This window comes from Leptodactylus fuscus, chromosome 1 (assembly GCF_031893055.1).
Source record: "Leptodactylus fuscus isolate aLepFus1 chromosome 1, aLepFus1.hap2, whole genome shotgun sequence".
Lineage (NCBI taxonomy): Eukaryota > Metazoa > Chordata > Amphibia > Anura > Leptodactylidae > Leptodactylus > Leptodactylus fuscus.
The window spans coordinates 31,239,903-31,267,726 of record NC_134265.1 but is presented as its reverse complement, the minus strand read 5'-3'; the positions used below and the strand labels follow the sequence as shown (position 1 = coordinate 31,267,726).

Sequence of the window (27,824 nt, the reverse complement as noted above, 5' to 3'; positions counted from 1 at the left end):
TTATAAGTGCAATTCAAGGTGCATCAGTGCATCTTTATTATGGAAACCCCTTTACTCTCTACATTATATATTTTACCCCTAAATCCTAATTTTTAGAGTACTGCATGTGTCTGTTCATGCCAGTTAAAGTATTTAATCTTGAGTACAAAAAAACAAACCCTATCCAGACTAACAAAGAAGGGCCCTGTAGTCAAGATCCCCACCAAGGCTAGAAAGAGCTTCTCTGTTGGTGGAGGACCTAGAACACCCATGCATTACTGCCTCCCATTGATTTTAATGGCCACTGTGTAATGCTGGCTTTGCCCTGTGGAGGTACTGATGAGCACCCATTCAATCTAAGAACTTTCTAATATTTGCAGGCCTTGATACTTCCTACAAGGCTTGTAAACAAGTAGAGGACATTCCACTTTTCAATGACTATCGATCACTACTCATGTATGTGTCATGGCAGTTCTGGTTATAAGATACTATTTTGGTCCATTTTTAAAACATCACTTTAATGCCACATATTTAGCCCCTGCTGGTGCAGAAAGTATTTAGGGGTTTGTGCCCTGTTGTATTTTTGGACCCCTGTTTTACAAACTGTTCCCAGGCTACTGCTTATTTCCCTGTGTATTGTAGGTGTCCGGGCAAGCTCTAGGTGGAGGTGGGCCCGTGGGGTAACAAAGACATAGTGGGCTTCTTCTTTGTCCACCCTTGCGTTGACCATTGTAAAAAAATGTAGAACCCCTAGTAGAACAGTCTCTGGAATCTGCCCGTGTTTTGACTGGTGATGGTACGAGACTTGATACCAGTTTGTACCACATTGCAACCTGTAATACATGTATGAGTATATGTTGACTTAAAGGAAGCATATGAACCCAGCCCCACAGATACATAGGTTAGGTTTATGTGAATCAAACAGTGTTTTTCTCTCGTGAATCAGTGGCTTTGATGCTGAGATATCACTGTTTTTGTCTATATGCACACGAGCTCTTAGGAGCAACAAGGACGTTGCCATTGCTCCAAAGATGTAAGAGCCAACACCCTCATTGCTCCAAAGAGTTCATTCCCATATTGACAAAATCTGCAATATCTTGGCAATGGAATCCCCGATTCACAAGGGATTTGATTCAGGTGACCCTGACCTATCTATCTACAGGACTGGTTGGCAGACTCCCTTTAAACAGAGAAAGAAAACATTGAAAGAAAAGTCCCCCCCCCCCAAGTTTGTTGGAGATTACCAGTAGGAAACTGTAAAGCTGACCATTCACATAAGATATCTATCATCAGAGCAAATATTTGGCCATCAGCTTTTCCCCCAACCCCCATACACTGGGCACAGTTGAGCATACATGTCTTGAATGAGAAGAGAGGGGTACGCTGTTGCCATCAGATTTTTTCTGGTGGTGAGTTATATCCTGGGAGATTAAAGGTAGGTCAGTTGGCCCCCATACATATTGGATAGCTGGCTGGTCCCAAAATACATCTCTTGTGTACGGCCAACGCATGAAAGCTGGCAGGCCTGGTTAAGGTTGGGTTCACATCTGGTCTTCTGGTTATGCAAAAGACCAGATTAGATTAAATATAGACTGTCCACGTTACGACGGACAACAACAGATCATGAGAGACCCTACTGACGATAATGGGGCCCATCAGGTATCTATTATTCAAAAGTCAAAAAGGTTGGGCAGGAAGAACTTTTTGGTTCTGAATTCCAGACAGATGCGAATAGACCCTTAGAACTCAAATTTTACGAAGGAAATCCGTGTACCCTAAAGGCAGTCAAGAGAAAAGCACCACAGGCACCAAACAGCTCACGTAGTGATGGGCATTGCTGTATCGGTAACTTTGTATCCATCCCTATATCTACAGCATTCCATACAAAGTATACACCCACTCGGTGCCAATTTTGATTTTTTCCATTTATAAAAAGGAGAGGAAGCCAAAAAAAGTAAGAAACAAAGACGTTCGATCCTTTAAGTTTATAAAATGTCTGCCCTGTTTTTACCCTCTATCAAAATGAAGCTACGCTTTCACAGATGTCTTGTCGGAATAAAACTTGACACATTTTTCTTTATTACCATACCATATGTAGCCGAGAAATAAAAACGCGAATGCTATATATAATACCAGTGTTGATTATTCGGGTCTAACCTCCAGATACGCACGGCACGCGTTACAATAACGTTTTTATATTCCAATTATCTTCAGCATAAAATCCATAAAACACTTGGTGGTTTCATTTATTGCAAGATAAAACCGTAGTCGAGTACGTAGAAAGTAGTTGGAAGGTAACTCTAGAAGTGAGAATCTGGACTAGTACAAATCTCCTCCAGTTACTCTCTAGGATGGGAGCCTGGCTGTCACGTAGACACCACAATATATTAATTTCATATTAAATAATCCATTTCAATCAATAGATATCAGGTCAAACATTAAAAAGCAGAAATAAAAGGAGCTCGTAGAATAAGAACAAGAAGAGGAGTAATAAAGAGATCCCCAATGTTCTTCAGTACAAAGTCCAGCTTTGATACTGATGAAACCCCACATTCCAGAAATGTTGTGTTTAACCAGTAGCGGTTTGGTTGCCTATAACTCGGAGGATTTCTTTATAGCTACTTGGTTCTTGTGTGTTGATGCTTGTGTCTCCCACTTGACCGTCCTCATAGCTGGAGAAAAAGAGAAAGCAATATAGGTTATAGCTAAAATCTCATCACTTAAAGAAGATCTGTCCCCTTTGATCTATTATATTCTCCTTAAAGAGGACCTTTCACCACTTCCACTAACTCCAGTTCTTAGCACAGTTAATAGGCGCTGCTCTACTGATTCCGACACAGTTGGAATTTTTTCTCTAGCCCACACCAGTCCTGAGCAATCAATCTTATTAGTTATCAGGTTCACAGGCAGGACCAGAAAAGGGGGCGTGACTCAGAGCTCCAATCAGAATCACACCCCTTGTCTACTCCTGCCTGACACCGCCCCTCCTAACATTAAAGGGGTTGTCCCATCACAAGGATCCTATCTATACTGCTTGTTAATGTGGATGTAAGACTTTTCCTAAATACATTGCTTCAGCAAAACTGCTTTGTTTGCCCACTATCTTACTTTATTCATTTCTCTGTTGACACATCCCTTGACTTATCTGGTCAAAAGTCAAGTGATGTATCTGCTGCTCTCAGGGGGTAGGGATGAGGGGCTAAGTGCACGGGAGCAAGCCTGGAGGGGGGGGTAGTTTACACTTTGGGTGGGGGAAGGGGCCGCCTATACAGACCCAGCATCTGCTGTAATAGAGAGGCGGATGCCAGGAAGTGTAGATGCCGACACAGGTGCCTGCAACATCGCTACGCTCCTGCCCTGCATGAAGCCAGCAGTGGCAGGAGCGATGCTGCTATTCCGGAGGGGAGGGGGGCGGAGGAGCAGAATAGCAGCATCACTCCTGCCGCTGCTGGCTTCATGCAGGGCAGGAGTGTAGCGATGTTGCAGGCACCTGTGCCGGCGTCTAACACTCCCCGGCATCTGCCTCTATTACAGCGGATGCCGAGTCTGTATTGCACTGTGAAGGCTGTACGTCCGATGCCTAACTGCATCAGTAGCGCACACGCAGGCCAGCGGCATAGAAGCGACGACTTCTCGCCACTGGCTTTGCATATGTACAGTAACCCTGCCCACCAATGATGCAATAACGCCGGAAGAAAGAAGAATTTACAGCAGAGAAGAGTGGTGAGTATGCGACGTGGGAGTACCCCTTTAAGGAGTCTTTCATACAGCAAAACTGACTACACTGATTACTCAGGAATGCTGGGAGCTAGACAAAAAATTCCAACTGCTCCAGAATCAGTGGAACTCGCCTAGTTAATGATATAAAGAGCTAGGATTGGTGGAGAGGGTGTGATGTTCTCTTTAATAGAACAATTCTGCAGCTTCATTTTTTTTATAACTCTGTATTGTGCCATTGCTTTAGTATTCCTTCTACAAAAGTCTGACAACTGGGTGTTAGCAGTTAGAGATGTGTCCCTACTCACTCTACTACTACTTGACAAGGGGTATGGTGACATCTAGTTGTCAATTTATTCATACATTTTCAGAAGGAATAACAGGACTGGCACAATGTAGAATGGTCTAGGAAAGACAAGTAGCTATTAAAGAGACATGTTGGGACTCTGTCCCAAGGATACTTGACATGAACATGAGCCGTTCTTGGAGTGTAGGGGACATTATGTTGAGCGCCGTGACACTTTCACATAGTCCAGTAGATATGTTACTTTGAAAAAGCTGTTGGCAGAAATATGCAAACGAGACTCAAGATTAGGCTGAATTTACACATGAAAGTTCTGAGGAGTGAAAACCCCATAGAGAAGTGTCAGTCTTTTCTGTTATAGTTTTTCTACCTTTTGTATCCTCTCCTGGTGTTGTCTAAGAAAATGAACAAAAATGTTTGTTAAAACTGCAATTGTGAACCCGGCTTATTTCACCAACATGTCTACAGGATTTAGAATTTGGAAGGGGTGGGGTGGGGGAGTTGCAAAAAAAACCAAAACTTTAAAATAAGAACAAAAAAAGACCCCCCGAGTATAATGATCTGAGGCCATGGGGAGGTAAGAGAACATAAAAAACAGTGTTACTTACCTCTCCGGGTTCCAGGCCTACTTGAGTGACGTCCCTGACGTCACATGGCCGGGGCTTGCATCCTTAAGCATCGAAACACAGACCTGGGTCACATGACATCCTGTACGTCATTGAAGATGGCCGACATCAGCAGGGATCACATCAGAGTCAGGGAGAGGTAAGTAACAGTGTTTGTTATGTTTGTATCCTCCCCTGGGACTCTGATTATTATACTCTGGGGTCTGAAAAGAATATAATGTTCATAAATGTTTACAATGGGGGATAATACTGTGTGCAGGGACCACTATAGGGCTATAATACTGTGTGCAGGGGCCACTATAGGGGATAATACTGTGTGGAAGGGCCACTATGGGCAATAATACTGTGTGCAGGGGCCACTATAGGGGATAATACTGTGTGGAAGGGCCACTATGGGCAATAATACTGTGTGCAGGGGCCACTATAGGGCAATAATACTGTGTGCAGGGTCCACTATGGGGCATAATACTGTGTGCAGGGGCCACTATGGGACATAATAGTGTGTGCAGGGGCCACTATGGGGCATAATATTGTGTGCAGGGGCCACTATGGGGCATAATACTGTGTGCAGGGGCCACTATGGGGGATACTACTGTGTGCAGGGGCCACTATGGGGGATACTACTGTGTGCAGGGGCCACTATGGGGGATAATACTGTGTGCAGGGACCACTATGGGGCATAATACTGTGTGCAGGGGCCACTATGGGGGATACTACTGTGTGCAGGGGCCACTATGGGGGATACTACTGTGTGCAGGGGCCACTATGGGGGATAATACTGTGTGCATGGGCCACTATGGGGCATAATACTGTGTGCAGGAATGCGGAGGAGGTTGGTTGGTCTGGGTCTTTAGCATCGTTGGGGGAGGGGGCGTCATCAACAGTTCACCATGGGACCCCGCCATTCCTAGTTATGCCACTGTATGCATGGGATGGGGAATCAGGACTCACAGGTTGTTCTATGCGTATGGGCAATAAACTCAGACTTATCTATATGTATGGATGAAGAAAGCAGGACTAACAGACTTTCTCTATGCTTGGGCAGATGACGTAGGACTTAGTTTTTATCTGGCAGACATTAAAAAAGCTTCTTACATGTATGAATGAGCTTCTTATATATGTATGAGCTCAACGTCTCTTCCTTTGTCCTATCCTGGACTCCAATAAATCCCATATGACTAAGGTCCCATCTCTTTGTGCTTCTGACCTGACTGCTCATCAGTCCTCCAGTGCTTCCATCAGGTGTGTATTGCCCAAAATTTGAGAAAATAAAAACTAAAGCAATGGATGCCTGCCTTGTAGATTGGGCAAATAACACATCATTCTTAGTCGAAGACAGGTCTATAATGAAATGTACACCACATAGCCGTAGACCTGCGCTTTTAATATTAATAAATCACATCCATGTGTAGACACGCAGCACCGTGCAGGGAATGATTTACTAGTACTGTTGCAGGCTTATAGTTATGCCTTTATTACTGATACTAAATCCTAACCACATTTAATGTAGTAATCTAGATCTTGTACTCAATAGTTTATACCAGAAATTGTAGGCGAGGCCATAAAGAAAACTTTGGGGAGATGCAACTCATGGGAAACCTGCAACTATTCTGACATCCAGAATGGAAATCAAAGCCTAGAGACAAGCAAAATAATTCATGGCAAACGATTTGACCCAAAATTTGCAAAAGCTTTGAATTTCTAATAAATCACAAGAACAGGCTACAATGGCAGCTACCATCAGAGACACTATAGGTCGGAAGTTATCATGTCCTCATAGGCATTATAGAAAGCACAGATGTCCATTGCGCGGGGAGAGATTAGACAGATAGGATTATCTCGGACACTCAGACTGAAATAGGAAATATAGTCAGATTATACAGATAATACAATGTGGGAAAGTATAGTGTGTTAATTTAGGAGTTAGGTGTGGGGCTAGAGAAGAAGATTTAGAGTTATTGGATATGGAAAGAGGCTGGAGTCATTGCCAAACACCAAGGGAACCCCCGTGAAGTTACTGTATATACACTACACTGGTACCCTCACACATTCACCTGAGTCTACCATGCCACAGTGCAATACCGTGATAAATATCATACCTTTGGTATGTAGGTCACTTTTGTAGAATTGGAGAAAAATAACATTAAAGTGCTGTGCAAATGAAACAGTAGGTGCACTGGGGGCGGGACTTAAGCTCCCTGGAGCATTGCTTTTGCCAGTCAGACCCAGGGGTGAGCCTGCTCCTTTCGCCGCCCGAGGCTAACTGCAGAAAGCCCCCCCCCCCCCCCCGCCGGAGGAGGGGGCGGATCGGGGCGTGGCCAGGTGGATCGGGGACATGGCCAAATGAAGGGGGCGGGGCTTAGCCCCGTTCGCCAGCAGAGAGTAGGCCCGGAGACTTCCTGCTCTCTGCCTGAGCGTGAGGGGAGGCTGCTGGAGCAGCGCTGCTCCAGTGGCCTCCCCAAACCACCGCTTGGTGATAAGCCAGTCCAGGACAGCTTGTCCTGGACTGGCTTAGGTTAGCAAAAATGCCGCCCTCCCTGAGGCCCTGGCATAGTGCCGCCTGAAGCGCTCGCTTCAGGTCGCCTCATGGGAGGTGCGGCACTGGTCAGACCACTATCATCTCCTGCCTATACCACCCTGTGCAATGGGAAGTGATCCTCTCCATGACCTATCCTACTCCAGCATCAAGAGCATTGCTCCCAGGGCAAATAACTACTACTCGAATCGAATATCGAAACCTATTATACTCTATGGGGGAAAAATGCTCGTTTCAGGGGTAGGCAACATTCGATCAAACTGAACTTGCCAAGTCCACGAGTGAGGGTCGGGCTGGATTCTCCGAGAAGTCTTCTCCGCACAGCGTCCCCGTGTCATCATCCGGCAATGAATTCACTCTGCTAGGCATCGGGCCTGGGCAGAGATGACTGCGCATGTCCGCACTACAAGAAAGTGGCCGCTTACAGTCAAAGCGGCCATTTTCTTGTAGCGCGGGCATGCGCAGTCGGCTCTGCCCAGGCCTGATACCTAGCAGAGTGAATTCAGAGCCGGAAGATGCCGCGGGGACGCAGCGAGGAGAAGACTTCTAAAGGTAGGAGAAGAACCAGTGTTGATTAGCCGACTGTATAGCATTCAGCCAATCAATGCTGGTTCTGCATCGAATTTTTCCATTCGAACAGCGAGTGGTACTCAATCGAGTACGAGTATTTCGAATACCGTAGTATTCGATGGAATACCTACTCAATCAAATACTACTCGCTCATCTCTAATCACTAATGCTCTGCTTTTTAGGGCTCAACTCAGGCATTAAAAGGTTAAAGAATAGTCACTGAGATCTACGGAGGATGTCGATGGTAAAGACTATATAGTATGTACCCCTATAAGACAAGACCAAGGGTGATATACAAAGTCAACGTCATACTTACACAAAAAAGAACCGTGTACAGACGTGATCCGTATTGGGAACTACCCAGATCTCCCCATGTTTGTGCAATTCTGGTGAAGTGATCACTGAAATAAAAAAACAAGATATTTAATGGATCATTTCTGACCTAATGTTAAGGAGTATCAAATCCGAGCACAATTTGCCTTAGGCTAAGGCCCCTCGTAGCGAAAAAACAATGTGGAAATAAAACGTGGCGGAAACATATCAAACGCTCATCTTTGTTGCAGATTTTGCCACGTTTTTTGTGCTAACACCAAAAATGGCTACAAAACGAATGGTAATGGATCTAGTAGCCATTACATGGATAGGGAATAAATTGCAGATCAGTTGGGATCCGACCGCTCAGACCCCCACTGATGGGCAGAAAGTCCCCTGTTCTGAATGGAGTGGTGGTCCGGCAGCACATGCACCACTCCATTCATCTTAATGGGAGCACCGGAGATAGCCAAAGCACAGTATCTCCAGCACTCCCATTGAAATGAATGGAGCAGAGAACGCACTGTCCAAATTGCTCAATTCATGCCCCCTTCTCCTGATCAGTAGGGGTCTTAGCGGTTGGACCACCTCTGATCTAAAGGATGAATAAGGAAAAATTTTCTTTGTAGGAAAACCACTTCAAGGTTACAAAAAGAGCAAAAAAAATATACAGAGAATAAACTATATAAATGTGAAATACTATAGAAATAAGAAAGATACAATATATAGAATAATAATCTTCTTACCTTCGCATAAGGCTATACATTTCAAGTTACGGCTTTGCAAAAATTGGGATTGTTGTCCTTTTTTCTGTGACTAAAGTACAAAAAATATTCACATGAACATTAGTAAAAAGAATTCAGCAAAATTGGATATTACCCATAGATAAGCCTCTTCACACCCTGGGGAACCCATTGAAGTCCCCATTTTTTAAAAAAAAAATTAATTTGAGTGAGGGACAACCATTGCTCTTGCCATCACCTTGGTCTGATACTATGGAGAGCAAGTTGGACAATTTCCTAGGGGTGTCCACCATACCAGTTATACACATATATCACAAGGATTTCGCCTCTCACAGACTATGCACCAAAGAAGATGGGACCCTACAAAGCTTCCCCAACCCTCAGAGCTAGAACATCTTGTAAGGGTTGAAGATTGTTCGCCTTCCCTCACTTAGCTTAAGAGAAGCTGTCTTGCTCCTTGCCTCCAATGGGGCTGGCACCCCAAGATCCTAAGTAGAGGTTGTGTCCCTGCTCAGAATAAGGGATCGGGGGTTTCAAGGGGGTGCTAAACCTGATGGCCATACTACATGGCTCTAGACCTTAAGATGGACTTTCCAGAAAGGCAGAGCATCCTGTATGGTCCTTATAAGATACAAATGATGTGAACTCCCAGAGGAAAATACTAAATGTATATGTGCGTTGTGTCATGTTTGGCCAAACCTACAGTCAGATCCATAAACATTGCTCTGCATCTTTCGTATTTAGAAGGCCTGGTCAAGTAAAAATGAGTGCACTCAAAAATGTAGACGATAGTGCAAACTGGATATGGGAGATAGCATAGATAGATAGATAGATAGATAGATAGATAGATAGATAGATAGATAGATAGATAGATAGGAGATAGATAGATAGATAGATAATAGATAGATAGATAGATAGATAGATAGATAGAGATAGATAGATAGATAGATAGATAGATAGATAGATAGATAGATAGATAATAGATAGATATGAGTTAGATAGATAGATAATAGATAGATATGAATTAGTTAGATAGATAGATAGATAGATAGATAGACAGATAATAGATAGATATGAGTTAGATAGATAGATAGATAGATAGATAGATAGATAGATAGATAGATATAGATAATAGATAGATAGATAGATAGATAGATAATAGATAGATATGAGTTAGATAGATAGATAATAGATAGATATGAATTAGTTAGATAGATAGATAGATAGATAGATAGATAGACAGATAATAGATAGATATGAGTTAGATAGATAGATAGATAGATAGATAGATAGATAGATAGATAGATAGATAATAGATAGATATGAGTTAGATAGATCATAGAAGATAGATAGATAGATAGATAGATAGATAGATAGATAGATAGATAGATAGATAGGAATAGGTTGCGTTATAAACAAGAATGCATGGGCCACATCTAAGCAATTAAGTAAAGAATACCTGTGATGTACTACTGCTTTTGCTGCTTGGGGGATCGTCCTTGGCTGATACTTTCTGTTGCTTCTTGTTCATCCCTATGTAGATAATAATATAAGAACTGTTATCTCAATATACATACAACCATATTTAATGCTTCTGCCATACTATTCCCAAATATGGCGCCTGTAGAACCTCTTGGACTTAAACTGTACCCCTGTAAGCCTCCAATGCTATAGCTCCTTGTAAAGTCTTGCCCTTGTTATAATAAGGTTACATAAAGATAAAATATAATTTAGATCAACAATCAGTAAACAACAATAAAAAAGCCAAAAACTTTAGATAGGGATTCTGCACATAAATCCTCATTTCTGAGAATAATGTTCTTTGATTTCTCCAGTGCGTTCAACACCATTCAGCCAGGGCTACTGAGGGAGAAGCTGAACCTTGGTGGTGTGGACCATCACCTGTCCAACTGGATCCTAGACTACCTGACAAACCGCCCTCAGTATGTGAGAGCCCAGGACTGTGTGTCTGACACTGTGATCTGTAGTACGGGGGCACCTCAAGGTACAGTTCTTGCCCCATTCCTCTTCACACTGTACACTGCTGACTTCAGGCACAACTCATCCAGCTGTTACTTACAGAAGTACTCCGATGACTCTGCTATAGTCGGCCTTATCACTGATGGCGATGATAGGGAATACAGAGACTTAAACCGGGATTTTGTTGAATGGTGCCAGCAGAACCAGCTCAGGATTAATGCTGGGAAGACCAAGGAGATGGTGGTGGACTTTAGTAAACGGAGAGGTGCTCCGACCCCGGTGGAGATCCAAGGAACATGTATTGAGATAGTCAGGACCTATAAGTACCTGGGCGTGCTCCTCAATAATAAACTAGACTGGGCTGATCACCTGGAGGCGCTGCACAGAAAGGGCCACAGCAGACTCTACCTGCTCAGGAGGCTGAGGGCCTTCGGAGTCCAGGGGACACTTCTTAGGGCCTTCTTCAACTCTGTGGTTGCCTCAGCCATCTTTTTCGGTGTGGCCTGCTGGGGAAGCAGTATATCAACCAGGGACAGAAATAGACTTGACAGGCTGATCAGGAGGGCCAGCTCTGTCCTGGGGAGCCCCTTGGACCCAGTACAGGTGGTGGGTGACAGAAGGATACTGTCTGTGGTGACCTCCATGCGGGAGAACAAATCCCACCCCATGTATGGGACCCTGATGGGACTTGGCAGCACTGTAAGCGACCGTCTGCTTCACCCCAAGTGTGAGAAGGAGCGCTATCGCAGGTCCTTCCTTCCGACCGCGACCAGGCTGTATAATCTACATCAGACCAAACGAAGAGCTCTCCGCACAGAGAACTAATGATTATGAGGATGACCATGAGGTCTTCCTCTTTCTCTTCTGTTTTTCCTTAGCTGCCATGGACTCCTAGTATATCTTCTCTTCTCAGCTTATCTGTGTCTACGTCTGTAACATATTACTCTGTATTATCCTGTATCTGTATTACTATGCTGCTGTAACACGCTGAAATTTCCCCAAGGTGGGACTATTAAAGGATTATCTTATCTTATCTTATCTTAATGTTTGGGAGGTATGGGTTCGGGAAATGGATTGCTGCAAGTATGATTTGCAGTAAGTGACATGTCTTTGCTATAAGGCCCCGCCATCACAATGGATTGACTGGTCAGGTTTGAGTCAAAAAAGTTTGAGAAGCCAACATCTAAGTGTATGGCCAGCTTAAAAGTCCAGGTTCTTTAGCTCAGAGGGATGTATAAAGAAGATGGTGCAGATATGAGCAACGACTTACCTTCACAATATATCCTACTAATATTATAAATGTGAAATTTTGTGTGTTTCGATGTTTGTGAGTTGGATGTTTGTTCCTCAATCACGCAAAAACGGCTGAACGGATTTGCATGAAATTTGCCACATACATAGATAGGAACCCCGATTAAAACATAGGCTACTTTTTATCCCAGTAAATGATGCCACTACACGACCGCAGTGAAGGAATTTAGGTTCACACAACACTAAAGAACCTGTGATGACATCATCACAGGTCCTTGAGCCATTCTCAGATAGGATCATGCTAGGCAGTGGGTGGAGCTACACGCTATTTTGTGGGTGGAGCTATATAGGATGAAGCTGGACAGTGTGAAAGCTGAAGAAAATGGAGTCTCATAGAAGTTTAGGAGACTAGAGAACATGTAGGTTGTGTGTGAGCAACAGGACTATATTGGGTGTAGAGTTTCAGTGAGTACTACAGGGAATGTGTTGTTCTGCCTCTGTTGGGGGAGGGGGAGAACTTTGGCACAGTTCAGCAACATCCGTTCAGCTCTTTGTAACACAGAAGCTGCTCAGACAGTCACATAACAAAACCCCTGTAATCACAATTGCCCAATCTAGCAGAGTTTAGGCAGCACTGTAGCACACTTCTATAGGCTCTCCATGTACATACATCTGGGTATCCTATGCATATGCAGCGATGTAGCAGAGCCGAGACGCGGGAGCAGGCTGATTGAACTTTGGCACATTTCTGCAACATCCCTTCAGCCATTTCCAACACAGAAGCTGCTCAGACACTGACATAAGAACACGCCTCTAATCCAAATTACCAGATGTAGCAGAGCTTAGGCAGCGCTGTAGCACAGCTGAGTACGCTCTCCATATGCAGAGATGTACATACAACTGGGTATGCTGCGCATATGCAGCGATGTAGCAGAGCCGAGACGCGTGAGCAGGCTGATCATCCACAACAGCAATTGGCTAAATATAGGCGGCTCAGCGCCAAAAACAACCCACAGATGAAGTCGCGGGCAGATGCTAATATAGTATATGTTGTATAAGTACAAAATACAAACTATCCATCGACTTGAAGAAGGAATCCGTCACTCACCTGAGTAGCCAAATGATATGCTCGCTAATGGACTTAGATATATTCCACTCCCGTACATGGCACCGTGAAGCTGAATCAATACCAAGAGAGACTTGCATCATATAAATGCTTTACATCATTACTCACTAGCATAACTTTTCCCACCGCTATATAAATGGCAGGTGCTCTGATACATCTACAAAGAACAAACAGAAAATCTATAGATATTACTCTGAGGTCACGTCGCGGGGTCACTTATTGGAGAACTTCAGGCAGGTAGAGGCAGGAAAATGAATTTTAAGAAAATAGAAAAGGACTTGAAGATTATTGTATATGACGGGTGTTGTGTCCAAGTTGCAAAAAATCTTATTAAATCTTAAATTTCGGTTTCTGGGACTATCTGGTGTCGGGTATTTGACATTTTTATTAAGAAACAAAAACAATATTGTAATTGCATTTTCATGTAGAAACTTTGGGCAAATTCATATGCCGCATCACCGTACTACAAAAAGTTATATAACCAATATGAAAAAACATCGACAACATGTAAAAGAGCATCAGTGTCTCTTCTACTTTCAATAACAAGCCTATGACATTGACACCAACCCAACTTTATCCAAGAGGACCCCAAGACAAGGTTGAAACACCTTCCTTAAAGGGATCATCCCATCTCTAACGTTTAGGGCCTAGGCACAGGATATGCTACATGCCACAAATGGGTCACCTTTGGGCTCCATACCGATTAAAGGGGTTCTACACCCCAAGCCCTGTGTGGTGAGGAGGCCACCCGCTGCTGTATCTAGGCAAAGAATGGCAAGCATGCTTCACTCCCCATAAAATTGAATATAATGATAATTTTGGAGAAAATGGGCTTAGCTACTTTACTACTACGTGATAATGGTAAGAACCTGCACAGGACTCCTCTCTCTAGAACAGGGGTGTTCACACTGTGTCAGCATGTGAGCTACTTCATGACCGAGCCCTAAGATCTACTACCCACTTCTTGTGGGCGGGGCTGGGGCGGGCCTGTGGGCGGGGTGCGGTATGTCTGTGGGTGGGGCTGGGAATGTGGGCGTGGCCGGGTGGATTGTGAGAGCAGGAGACAGCGGCATTCTGTGGCCGCCCAGGTATCCCCGCTGTCTGCTTCTTCACAGCGCAGGCTGAGAGTTATCTCTGGACACTGGCAGGCTGGGGTGCGGCAGCCCCGCCTGCCAGTGTCCGTAGATGACTCTCAGCCTGTGCTGTGAACAAGCAGCACCCCGGCTCCCTCCATCCCTAAGAGCGGCCTGCAAGTGTCCGGAGTGCTTGTTCACAGCACAGGCGGAGAGTCGACTCTCAGCCTGCACTGTGAACAAGCAGACACTGGGGATCCCTGGCTGCATCCCGCGATCGACCCATACGTCCATTGCGATCGACTGGTAGATCGTGATCGACGTATTGGGCACCCCTGCTCTAGAAGAACTTCAATAGAGGGGATGGGAGACTGTCCAAATGCTTGTACAAAGGATATGCATGAGGAATCTATCTCCAGATCCTTTTGTCCTGGGTGGTAAATCCTGGAACCATAATGGAGCCCACACATTTTTTTGTATGAGACCAATTTTGTAAACTACTTAAAGATTGACCATGGAGACTTTTTCCAAACAATCTAGACATTACCTGCAGTCTTGTATTGGAAGCAACTACTAATCCGTTCCTCAGAATAGAGTGCCAATTTTCAATGTGTGAGCCACTGGAACAGACAACAAAAAACAAGTTATATTTTTGGTAAAACCTTTACATGCTAAGACCAGTTGTCCCCAACCTGTGACTGCCCAATTGTTGTGAAGCTACAACTCTTTGCATCCCAAGACAATCTCCAGATTCTAGTTATGGACATTCTGCTGTAGATCACTGCTGTAGACAATGGGGTAGGTTTAGTAAAGGAGATATGTTTTAGACCTAAGACTAGAGATGAGCTACCCTGCATAGTTATTGGTGTAAAAAAAGCGCCAGGGAAGGTGGGAGGGGCATAGAATTTTTACTGCGTTTACCGCATGGTATTCAACCGATTACACAATTACACCAATAGCTATGCAGGGGAGGTATTCTACCAAATACTACTCGCTCAGCTTTACCTAAGACTAGACAGTCTAATATAGATTTTCTAGTGTCAATAAAAATCCAGCGTCAACCAGGCGGTAAATCTTCAATAAAATATAACTTTAATTTTCAATCCAGATAAAATGTTACATAGTAACAGGGAGTAGATAATCGTGCAGACACATGGTATGGCTACGCGTTTCAGAAGGAAAAACGTTCCTTCCTCATGGCATACCATTGTTATGTAATAATCTGTTTGTGTTTGGGCTGTTCCATTGGGGCTGGAGGAACACCCCACTGCTTAGGAAAGCCATGGCTCAGTCCAACCTTTGGTTGGAAGGGGAAGAGACTCAGACAGTGTTTGAGTGAGTCTTTGCCTAGCAGCAAAGCTGTGCAGATGTGTCCTGAGTTTTGAGCAAGAGGGAGAAAGTAAGTGCCCCTGGGGAATGTACCACCACCATTAGGTACCCTGTAGGCCACCCAGTTCTGTATCAATGGTGGAGTTGAAGTGGAGGAGTCGATGGAGTCCACTGCCTACTGCTGACAACTCCTACTACTCCCATCGACTGGGTCTCTCCAATAGGTTGCTGCACAAATGATCATACATGGTTGATAAGGCAATGCAGCCCACTACTCATAGTACACTACATGAATCGAGAGTCCAAAAAATATATTCACCGCTATGATACTTGCACTATTATTTATCTGCACCATGTTACCATTAAACAGCAGGAAATATTAAAACTTACTGAAATGCAAATGTGCTTCCGAAAAGTTTTTTAGCAGCTCTGAAATTCGCTTCTTTGGCTGGTGGACTGCTGAGTAATAGGAACTGGTGAGGGGTGTGCATAAATTTCAGTTGCTGCAAAATATAAAATAGATATCTGAAAATGATCGCAGTTCTCGAGTGACAGAATATAAAAATGCAAGTTCAATCACATGGGATAGATCGGGTAGTAAATAAAGCTGAAAGTCTGGTCTAAGATTTAGGAGATAAAAATTATAAATTTTACTAATGCGCGCTATGTTATAAACATGGAAGACCATCGTACATGAGCTGTGAGAACTAGAAACAAGGGGGTAACTTGAGGGGGTGCACTTGGTCCGGGAACTTTAAATTCGCTGCCAAATTCCGGCCTGACTTTGCCTTCCATTCTATTCAAATATTGCAACTGCAAACCTCATGGCTCCAAAAAGTATTTGTATATTGACAAAAACAAGGATAACAATGGAGGCCCCAATTCACACTGTTTGCTTCTGGTGACCCTAACCTAGAGAGATGGGCAAACCTTCCAAGATTTGTTTTGTTTTGGGTTCAGATGGTTCGGGTCCCTATTTTAAACAAGTTCCATACGAACTGAAAGTGAAATGGTTATACTCTTCAGACCCCAGAGTATAATAGGTAGGTGTAAAAAAAATACACATTGTAACATTGGTAGTTGAGGGGACAGGGGAAACTAAATTACTTTCAAAAAGTTTGTACAATGCCCCTTAATGCATTAAAATGGCCCTGGTTCTTGTCCAGTGGAGAACCAGAACAACAGACGAGTGGTCTAATAATACAGTTTCCACATAGGGAGCCTAACAGACCCCATTGACTATAATGGAAACATTGGGTGTCCGATCTTTGTAAATGAAACCACCAGACGAAAAAGACTTGTAGCATTTTTTAGCCCAGAAACGTTTGACGTACACCAAACGGAGACTCCGACGCAGATGTGAACATGGCTCTTCTGATGCATAGTATGAAATAGGTAAGTCATAAAACTCAAGAAAGTCTAAGAAGAAAACAACACAACAAGCAACCTATAAAACATAAACTAACGCGCCATCCAACTAACGCGCCATTGCTTATATAAGGAAACAAACTTACCCTGTTAACTGGCAGTTTCACGATATGAGACCTATTACTTGAAATAACCCTGTGAAAAAAATAAGCAAGGCATAAGCAGATGTTCTCCTTTACGAACTTCCTAAATCTCTTGGAGATTTGCATGGTAATTGCGTAGAGAATGACACATTCTGCAAATATCCCTTTCCAGCCTCTTCTCTTATTGCCTTTACTGTCGATATCTTAATGTGCGAGGTAACAAAGTGGAAAGGAAATGGTATCGGTTACAGTGACAAACTCTAAAGATAAAAATTGTGATGAGAGTCATAAGCCACCGCAGGAAGCCAGCCGCATTGAATCATAATGTGACATAATATATCGGCCGTATTATATACCACTGGATTTCCGTAACGTTATATTGTTTCATGTAATCACAATCTGCTGGAGGATTGGGAGGAACGTTATATTGGATTGCACTGATGAGAGATAATAAGGAGTTTACAGGCTGGATATACTGTATACGGCTATAGGATGTAATCAGCTCTAAGTCAGGTTTTTCCCAACCGATGGCTCTCCAGCTATTGTAAGACTCCTCGTGGTATAGGATGACTTTGGAAGAGTGGTCAGCCCCGTTTTTAATCGTGCAACCACCCTATAATGGTTGTTCGAGGACTCCATACTCTGATACAACTTCTATTCTGCCCTGATATTCCATATGCCTGGTTCACATTAGCGTTCGTCCTCCGTCCGCAAGGAGTCCACACGAAGACCCCCCCAAACGGAATACCAACGCTAATGCAAGCATTGTGATTTAAGCACACAGAGCCCATAGACTATAATGGGCTCTGTGTGCTTGCCACAATTCATTCATGCGGGCAGTGCGCGGCAAGCACACGGAGCCCATTATAGTCTATGGGCTCCATGTGCTTTGCATTCCACTCCTCCGCCCCCCTCCCCCCCCCCCCCCGGAGTGTAGCGATGTCGCAGGCACCCGTGTCGGCGTCTAACACTCCCCGGCATCCGCCTCTCTATTACAGCGGATGCCGGGTCTGTATTGCATTGTGAAGGCTTGAGAACTGACTGGTCTCACCATCTATGAGCGTTCACGCAGGGCCAGCGGCATCTCGCCGCTTGGCTTTGCATATGTAACCCCGCCCACCAATGACGCAACAAAGCAGGAAGAAAGAAGAGTTTACAGCAGCGAAGAGTGGTGAGTATGCGACGTGGGAATACCCCTTTAAGAACAAACCTATGTCACAGGCCCCTTTAGCAGCTATCAGCCTCAACAAAATGGAAACTCCAGCTTGGTTTTTGGAACTTTACCCCTTCTTTGTATGATCCTGAACTTATTTTTAGACATTTTGGACACATGAGCAGTGGCGTAACAAGTGTGTAACAACTTTTGTAAACTGTGCCCCATGTGATCGCTGAGGTCTAATCACAAGCCTCAGTCACATGACGGAAGATGCTGGAGAGGACGCTGAACCCAGGAGAGGTGAGTATATCTATTTATTATTTTAAGTCACTTCCCTTGGGCTTATATCTGTTGAGAAGAGGCCTGGCGACATGCCGGGGTCCCTTTTAATTTACAATATGTATAGCGGTCAGGAATCAGGCTTTCCCCGACCACTGTCATAGTGGTACCGGGCCCTGTCCGCAGGCTCTGTACCTCGCTGGGCCCAACCACGATTGTTATGCCCCTGTCACTATTGAGGTATTATATAAGTCCTGACAACCCCGTGAAATAGAATTGAAATTAGAGGATTATCTAATATTTTAAGAACAGTAAACGGTAATAAAAATATCCGCTATTTACCCATTAAATCCTGTGTTGTTCCAGCGCCCTCACTCAGGTACCAGATGACATCATATAAATCATTCACATGACCACTGCCACCAATCACTGGTCTCTCTGGTGATGCTTCCATGTAGGACAGATGTGTCATTGGCTACAGCAGTCACATGATTCATATATGTAACCTAAGCATTGGGGACCATCGGAACCATAGAAGCAATAGAAAATTTAACGGCTAGGTAATGGTTTTTATTATTATTATTATTATTCATGTCTATATGTAAGTTTTAGAGATTAGTGAACAGTGAAATATTCGAGATTCATTTCGAATAGCCCCTCAATATTCGACTATTCGAACGAATATCGAACTCCATTATAGTCTATGGGGAAAAATGTTTTGTTTCAGGGGAAGCCACACTTCGACTCAGGAGAGTCACCAAGTCCACTATGACACCACAGGAAATTATGCTAACACCCAGGAATGCAACTGGGACAGCAGGGGAAGCATGTCTGGGGTCATCTAACATGCCCCCTATTATCAGAACCTCCCACGCTCGTATACAAGACTTCTCCCGAGTTGCACCACTTCTCTGGAATGCTCTACCCCGGACAATCAGATTAACTCCCAATTTCTACAGTTTCAAACGCAAACTAAAGACACATCTTTTCAGAAAAGCCTATCACAATTCCTAATGCTAACCCTTCCGTTCTTGATGCCTTTTCAGCCTAACATAGTTGTCCAAGCTCTATCCACATGTTAAAGGACACGACTAGTGACGGCTCACAAAGTTTTGTATGTGTAATGACTGTAACCCCTATTACAAAATTGTCTGAACACTGTATAAGCAATGCCGCCCCTGCTACCTCTTGTGTCACCCCCTCTACCTCATAGATTGTAAGCTCTTTTGAGCAGGGCCCTCAGTCCCATTGTGTGAAATGACGTTCTTTGTTATGTATGTCTGTATCTGAACCCTATAAATTGTACAGTGCTGCGGAATATGTTGGCGCTATATAAATAAAATGTATTATTATTATTATTATTAATGTCCAAGTACCTGTATTACACCACTATCTCGTCGGGATCCCTGTCAGCTTGTGTTGTGCGGGAGCAGACTTTTTCCCATAGGAATGCATTGAACAGCATTGATTGGCCGAATGCCATACAGAGTACAGCATTCGGCCAATCAACGCTGGTTCTGCCAGAGGAGGCAGAGTCTAAGATCGGACCACAGCAGTCTCCATTCTGGTCCAATCTCAGATATAGCAGTGTTGAGCGCACAGATCTGCTACACCAGAGATGTAGCAGAGCTGAGTTCCGGAGGAGGCGGAGTCTAAGATCGGTCCACAGTCCGATCTCAGATGTAGCAATGCTGAGTGTGCGCTGAGCTCTGCTACACCAGAGATGCATGTAACGTCTGAACATTACCATATAGGCCCGAAGCCTGCTAGGATTAACATCAGATCCCGGAGAGGTGAGTAACACTGTTTATTATGTTCCCTCACCTCCCCTGGAGCTCCGATTATTAAAAGATCCCCCGAAGTATAATAATAGTTTATGGGTGTGCAACTGTGGGGCATAATAAGTTGGGTGGGCAACTATGGGGCATAATAGAGATTGAAGGGTCCACCATGGCCCCTGTAACCTCTACTATGTGCCACAGCGGACCCCCCCCCCCCCCCCCCCGCAACCTCTATTATGCTCCACAGTCTATTGTACCACTGTGGGGCATGATATAGGCTGCAGGGGCTGCTGCGGGACATTATATATGTACAGATGTCTGTATATTTACAGATGTCTGTATTGCAAACTTTCCAAAGTCAAGTCACAGATGGAAGAAGTGGTCATGGTGGTCCAAAGGGAAGAGATGGGAAATGTGGGAAGATGTCTCCTGTGAGTATTACTGCACAAAATATTACTGCATTGTATTTATTGCAATGTTACCGCTAGCACCCCCAACCCCCCCGCTGCCTGAGGCAGACGATCAAAAGTTGAACACCCCCGCCCCGGACTCAATACCAGGGGGGTTATCTTTTGATCGTCCGCCTCAGGCAGCAGAGAGGCTAGGTTCACCACTGCCACAAACATATATGTAAACTTTGACGCATTACTGCTGTTTTTGGGCACAATTTACGTCAGAATTTTGCTTGACCCAGTGGGCCACATTTATCATCATTTCTAAAACAAAAACTGTCTTTGACATGACAATAAATCTTCCCCTATGTATTCCATTATGTACCCTGCTAAAAATGGGACACTTCTTTAATAAGACCTTTACGTATTTTCTTATGGTAGAGTTGGAAGGGACCTCAAGGGCCATCGGGTCCAACCCCCTGCGAGTGCAGGTTTTCCTAAATCATCCCAGCTATATGTTTATCCAGATTCCGCTTGAAGATTTCCATTGATGGAGCGCCCACCACCTCCCGTGGCAGCCTATTCCACTCTCTCACTACCCTCACTGTCAGAAAGTTTTTCCTAATGTCTAATCTGTATCTCTTTCCCTTTAGTTTCATCCCATTGCTTCTTGTACTTCCTTGTGCTAATGAGAATAGGGTAGATCCCTCTGCACTGTGACTACCTTTCAGATATTTGTAGACTGCTATTAAATCTCCCCTCAGCCTTCTCTTCTGCAAACTAAACAATCCCAGTTCTTTTAGCCGCTCCTCATAGGACATGGTTTGCAGACCTTCCACCATTTTGGTTGCTCTTCTCTGGACTTGCTCCAATATATCGATGTCTTTCTTGAATTGAGGCGCCCAGAACTGTACACAGTATTCCAGGTGTGGTCTGACCAGGGAAGAGTACAGCGGAATAATGACCTCTCTTGATCTAGATTCAATGCTTGTCTTAATACATCCCAGAATTTTATTAGCCTTTTTTGCAGCAGCACCGCACTGTTGGCTCATGTTGAATTTGTGATCTACTATTATGCCCAAGTCCTTTTCCCCTATGCTATCACTTAGTTCTATTCCTCCCATACTATATATGTTTTTTACATTTCTGTTACCCAGATGTAGAACTTTGCATTTGTCCCTGTTAAATACCATTTTGTTCGCCTCAGCCCATTGTTCCAGTGTGTCTAAGTCCTTTTGAATACACTCTCTCTCCTCTCTAGTGTTGGCTATTCCTCCTATCTTCGTATCATCTGCAAATTTTATGAGTTCCCCAATAATTCCATCGTCCAGATCATTTATAAAGATATTAAAAAGTACTGGGCCCAAAACAGAGCCCTGCGGCACCCTGCTTTTGACTTTCTTCCAGTTCGATGTGTAGCCATTTAGTATTACTCGTTGTGCCCGATCATTAAGCCAGTTGTGAATCCACCGAACTGATTTTTTGTCAAAGCCATACTTAATCATTTTTTCAATAAGAAGGTTATGTGATACTTTATCAAATGCCTTACTGAAGTCAAGATATACTATGTCCACGGCATTCCCTTGGTCCAACCATTCAGTGATTTTGTTGTAGAAGGAAATCAGGTTAGTCTGACAAGATTTATTGGTCATAAAGCCGTGCTGGCTCTGGTTAATTAATGCCTTCCCATCCAGGTACCGAAGTAAATGTTCCTTGACAATTTGCTCAAAGATTTTTCCTGCTATCGAGGTCAGACTTACCGGCCTGTAATTTCCTGGATCGTCCCTTTTCCCCTTTTTGTAGATGGGGACAACATTTGCCCTTTTCCAATCTAAAGGGACCACTCCTGTTTCCCATGACTTACCGAAGATTATAGCAAGGGGTTCTGTTATTTCCTCTGCTATCTCTTTCAGGACTCTAGGGTGTAAATCGTCTGGTCCTGGGGACTTGGTTTCCTGTAATTTGGCTAAGTGCTCTCTTACCAGACCTTCGCTTATAGTCAGCTTGGAGTCCTCCTTCCCCTCATCTCCATCACCATTAATGTCGATATTTCCATTAGTTTCTTGGGAGAAGACGGATACATAATATGAATTTAGTAGCTCCACCTGCTGTTCCACCATGTTAACTGTTTCTCCTTTGTCATTCTGCAGGACTCCAATGGTCTCCTTCACTTTTCTTTTGCTTTTAACATATCCCCAAAATCCTTTTACCTTACTCTTTGCCTCTTTTTCAAGCTTCAATTCGTGTTCAGCCTTAGCTCCTTTGATGCTTGTCTTGCAGAGTCTGCAGACTGCTGTGTACTCTTCCTTAGGTATAGTTCCCATCTTCCACTTTTTGTATGTTTCCTTTTTCCTTTTTAGCAGGTTATGTAATTTTTTGGTCATCCATCCTGATATTTTTAGGTGCTTCCCATTTTTCTTCCTTCTAGGTATTGTTAGTTCCTGTGCTTTAATGATTTCCCTACGGAAGATTTCCCACCCTTCATGTGCATTTTTGTGCTTAAGAATTTTGCACCATGGAATTCTGCTAACCCTTGCCTTCAGGCTCTTGAAGTCTGCCCTGCTAAAGTCGAGCCTTGAAGTCTGTGTCTTCTCAGGTCTTCTTCTTCTTGCAACCCCAAACTCAAGTATAGCATGATCGCTGAATCCCAGTGTCCCTGCTACCCGTAGTCCCTTAACCATGTGCTCTTTGTTGGTTAGGACTAGGTCCAAAATGGATGTTCCTCTCGTGTTTTCTTCTACTAGCTGGGCAATGAAGTTGTCTGCTAGAGAGGATAAAAATTTGATGGAGCCTTTACTCTTGGCTGTGTGGGTTTCCCAAGGAATGTCAGGGTAATTGAAGTCTCCCATGATCACTATTTCATGTTTCATTGAGAGCGTGGTCATTTGCTGTGAAAAAATCTCATCCATGTCTTCTGTCTGTCCTGGTGGTCTGTAATAAACGCCTAGTGTGATGTCCTTATCATTGTTTTTCCCTTGAATTACTACCCAAATAATTTCCAGTAGATTATCATTCTGTAAAACTGTAAATTCTGTGGAGATGTGTTCTTTTTTAACATACAATGCAACTCCACCCCCTCTTTTATTAGTTCTATTCTTTTTGAATAAGTTGTATCCTTCCATCTGTATGTTCCAATCATGCATGTCGTTCCACCAGGTTTCTGTGATGCCGATGACGTCATAGTTTTCCTTGTGTATCATCAGCTCTAGTTCTCCTTGTTTGTTTCCCATGCTTTGTGCGTTTGTGTAAAAACATTTCAGATTGTGCTCTGTTGTATCCTTTTTCGTAATTTCCTTCTGAGTATCCTGTCTTGGGTCCTCTTTACCACATCTAGTAACCTTGTTTAGTATGTCTTTTAGCTGCATGTTCTTGTCTTTCTTTTTTCTTCCCATCCCCTCTTCTTCTAGTTTAAAGCCCTTCTGATGAGTGTGGCAAGTCTTCTGGCAAATATGTTTTTCCCAGGTTTTGTGAGATGTATCCCGTCTCTAGCAAGGAGTCCATCGTAGAGGTAATTCATGCCATGGTCCAAAAATCCAAATCCTTGCTCTCGGCACCACCGTCGAAGCCAGGTGTTTACCTCTAGTATTCTATCCCATCTCCTGATGCCATGACCATCAACTGGGAGGATTGATGAGAATACTACCTGCGCATCCAGTTCCTTCACTGTCTTCCCCAAATTTTCAAAGTCTTTATAGATAGTTGGTAAATCATTTTTTGCCGTGTCGTTTGTACCCACATGTATCAGTAGGAATGGGTAGTCATCCTTGGAGCTGAGGAGGCTTGGTATCCTATCGACCACATCCTTGATTTTTGCTCCTGGGAGGCAGCATACTTCTCGTGCGGTTAAGTTATAAGTTCTCGTGCGGTTATTTGTTAGCCCATTGACAATTTGTTACAATATCTATCATTTTACGGATTTTCTTTGACTTCTGCGCATTTATCGTCCTGCCACCCCACGCTTCCATCTTATGATAAATTCCTTCTAAAGCATTGTGGTTTAGCTCCTCTGTTATTTGTCACTTCTGTCCCTTTCACTGAAGATATCGCTCCCATTTCCCAATATCGCAGCGGCAAATTTGATTTGCGAGATAATGTATTTCGCAGGAAGCAACGTAGACTGATTTATAAATAGCATCACAAACCATTGCAGCAAAGGATGGGCCAAGGGATCTTGCTTATCCATCTGTTTCTTGATTTCCAAATAAGGTGCCTAGAAGAAATAAAGACAATGTTACCGGGAATATTCCTGTGCTTGCAATACTGTAGTGTACGAAGAGTTAATCATTGCAGTATCAAGCCATATCCAGGACTGGCATTGGCACAGTACAGGCTGTGACTGTACTACAAAATCATATGCCAGGGTCACATAAGGACAAGCCTCTCCCTCCTCCAAAGCATTAGAGTTCTTAAATCCATCACTCATGGTACCTGCTTTTTACCAATATATACAATACCGGTATTTTTTAAACATGTTTTATACTGATGACTAGAGATGAGCGAGTAGTATTCGATCGAGTAGGTATTCGAAATACTCGTACTCTATCGAATACTACTCCTATTCGCAGTAAAGATTTGGTTCAGAACCAGCATTGATTGGCCGACCGCTATACAGTGTACAGCATTCAGCCAATCAACGCTGGTTCTGCCGGAGGCTTGTCTGTGATGAGGCGGAGTCTAAGATCGGACCACAGCAGTCTTCATTGTGGTCCAATCTTAGACTCCGCCTCGTCACTGATGAGCCTCCGGCAGAACCAGCGTTGATTGGCCGAATGCTGTACACTGTATAGCATTCGGCCAATAGCAATAACCGCAAGCTGCCAGCTTTCCCGACTAGCAAAGACGAGCCCGCTGCAGAACCAGCGTTGATTGGCCGAATGCTATGTATAGCATTCGGCCAATCAATACTGGTTCTGCAAGACAAGTAAGGGCCAGTTCACATTAGTGCTTGCCTCCCGTCTGGAAGGAGTCCACAGGAGGACCCCCCGAACGGAATATCAGCGCAACTGCAAGTGCTGGACAGTTAAGCACACGGACCCCATAGCATTGCCGCGCACTGTCCACATGAATCATTCGAGCATTTTTTCCCATAGACTATAATGGGATTCGATATTCGATCGAGTAGTCGAATATTGAGGCTCTACTCAAAACGAATCTCGAATCTCGAATATTTCACTAATCGTTCAGCTCTACTGATGACCTATTCATAGGATAGGTCATCAGTATCTGATCTATGGGGGTCTTAAACGTTGAAAGCTACTGCAATGGACAGGGAGTGGATGCAGTCTGTTCTTTTTCCAGAAATACGATTGGAGTTGTAGTTCCCTGGCTCTACTGACATGAAGTGGATGGGGCTGCAGTTTCTACCCCATTACTTGAATAGGAACAGACTGCATCTGGTCCTCGTCCACTGCAGAAGTCTCGTGAGCCTTGAGGTGGCCAGAACAGATGATCTAAGCCTTGTGTCGGATCCCTACAGATCACAAATTGATGGCCTATTCTGTGGATAGGTCATCAGTAGAGATGGGTGAACCACTCATGATTTGTTTCATGTAGAATACTCTTAGGGCTCTGAAAAACTTATTTATAAAACATAGTGTAGAACACTGTCAGGGCTCCTAGGAACCTATCTATAAAACATAGTGTAGAAAACTGTCAGGACTCCTAGGAACCTATCTATAACACATAGTGTAGGACACTGTCAGGGCTCCTAGGAACATATCTATAATACATAGCATAGAATACTGTCAGGGTTCCTAGGAATCTATCTACAATACATAGTGTAGAACACTGTCAGGGCTCCTAGGAACCTATCTATAAAACATAGTGTAGAACACTGTCAGGGCTCCTAGGAACCTATCTATAATACATAGTGTAGAACACTGTCAGGGCTCCTAGGAACCTATCTATAATACATAGTATATAACACCGTCAGGGCTCCTAGGAACCTATCTATAAAACATAGTGTATGACACTGTCAGGACTCCTAGGAACCTATCTATAAAACATAGTGTAGGACACTGTCAGGGCTCCTAGGAACCTATCTATAAAACATAGTGTAGAACACTGTCAGGGCTCCTAGGAACCTATCTATAAAACATAGCATAGAATACTGTCAGGGCTCCTAGGAATCTATCTACAATACATAGTGTAGAACACTGTCAGGGCTCCTAGGAACCTATCTATAAAACATAGTGTATGACACTGTCAGGGCTCCTAGGAACCTATCTATAACACATAGTGTAGAACACTGTCAGGGCTCCTAGGAACCTATCTATAAAACATAGTGTAGAACACTGTCAGGGCTCCTAGGAACCTATCTATAAAACATAGTGTAGAACACTGCCAGGGCTCCTAGGAACCTATCTATAAAACATAGCATAGAACACAGTCAGGGCTCCTAGGAATCTATCTACAATACATAGTGTAGAACACTGTCAGGGCTCCTAGTAACCTATCTATAAAACATAGTGTAGAAAACTGTCAGGACTCCTAGGAACCTATCTATAAAACATAGTGTAGAACACTGTCAGGGCTCCTAGGAACCTATCTATAAAACATAGTGTAGAACACTGTCAGGGCTCTTAGGAACCTATCTATAAAACATAGTGTATGACACTGTCAGGACTCATAGGAACCTATCTATAAAACATAGTGTAGAACACTGTCAGGGCTCCTAGGAACCTATCTATGAAACATAGTGTAGAACACTGTCAGGGCTCCTAGGAACCTATCTATAAAACATAGTGTAGAACACTGTCAGGGCTCCTAGGAACCTATCTATAAAACATAGCATAAAATACTGTCAGGGCTCCTAGGAATCTATCTACAATACATAGTGTAGAACACTGTCAGGGCTCCTAGGAACCTATCTATAAAACATAGCATAGAATACTGTCAGGGCTCCTAGGAACCTATCTATAAAACATAGTATAGAACACTGTCAGGGATCCTAGGAACCTATCTATAAAACATGGTGTAGAACACTGTCAGGGCCCCTAGGGACCTATCTGTAAAAAAAAGTGTAGCATACTGTCAGGATTCCTAGAAACCTATCTATAGAACATAGTATAGAAAACTCCTAGGGTTCCTAGGAACCTGACCATAAAGCATAGTGTAGAACACTCTAAGGGCTTCTAGTGTAGACAGATCATGGAACTTT

At 43.7% G+C, this 27,824-nt stretch overlaps 1 protein-coding gene across 1 annotated transcript in view; it reads right to left on the bottom strand.

Moving 5' to 3' along the window:
* Positions 1-1,757: 1,757 nt before the first annotated feature.
* PARP8 (poly(ADP-ribose) polymerase family member 8) overlaps positions 1,758-27,824 on the bottom strand; it is a 216,765-nt gene continuing 190,698 nt past the window's right edge. The window contains exons 18-26 of the mRNA XM_075269267.1: positions 24,808-24,875; positions 17,061-17,109; positions 15,937-16,049; positions 14,765-14,837; positions 13,127-13,196; positions 10,247-10,320; positions 8,791-8,860; positions 8,049-8,133; positions 1,758-2,651 (exon numbers count right to left, since the gene is read on the bottom strand). Of these exons, the coding sequence (XP_075125368.1) occupies positions 2,549-2,651; positions 8,049-8,133; positions 8,791-8,860; positions 10,247-10,320; positions 13,127-13,196; positions 14,765-14,837; positions 15,937-16,049; positions 17,061-17,109; positions 24,808-24,875 (705 nt within the window). The 3' untranslated portion in view covers positions 1,758-2,548. The remainder of the gene's footprint in view (positions 2,652-8,048; positions 8,134-8,790; positions 8,861-10,246; positions 10,321-13,126; positions 13,197-14,764; positions 14,838-15,936; positions 16,050-17,060; positions 17,110-24,807; positions 24,876-27,824) is intronic.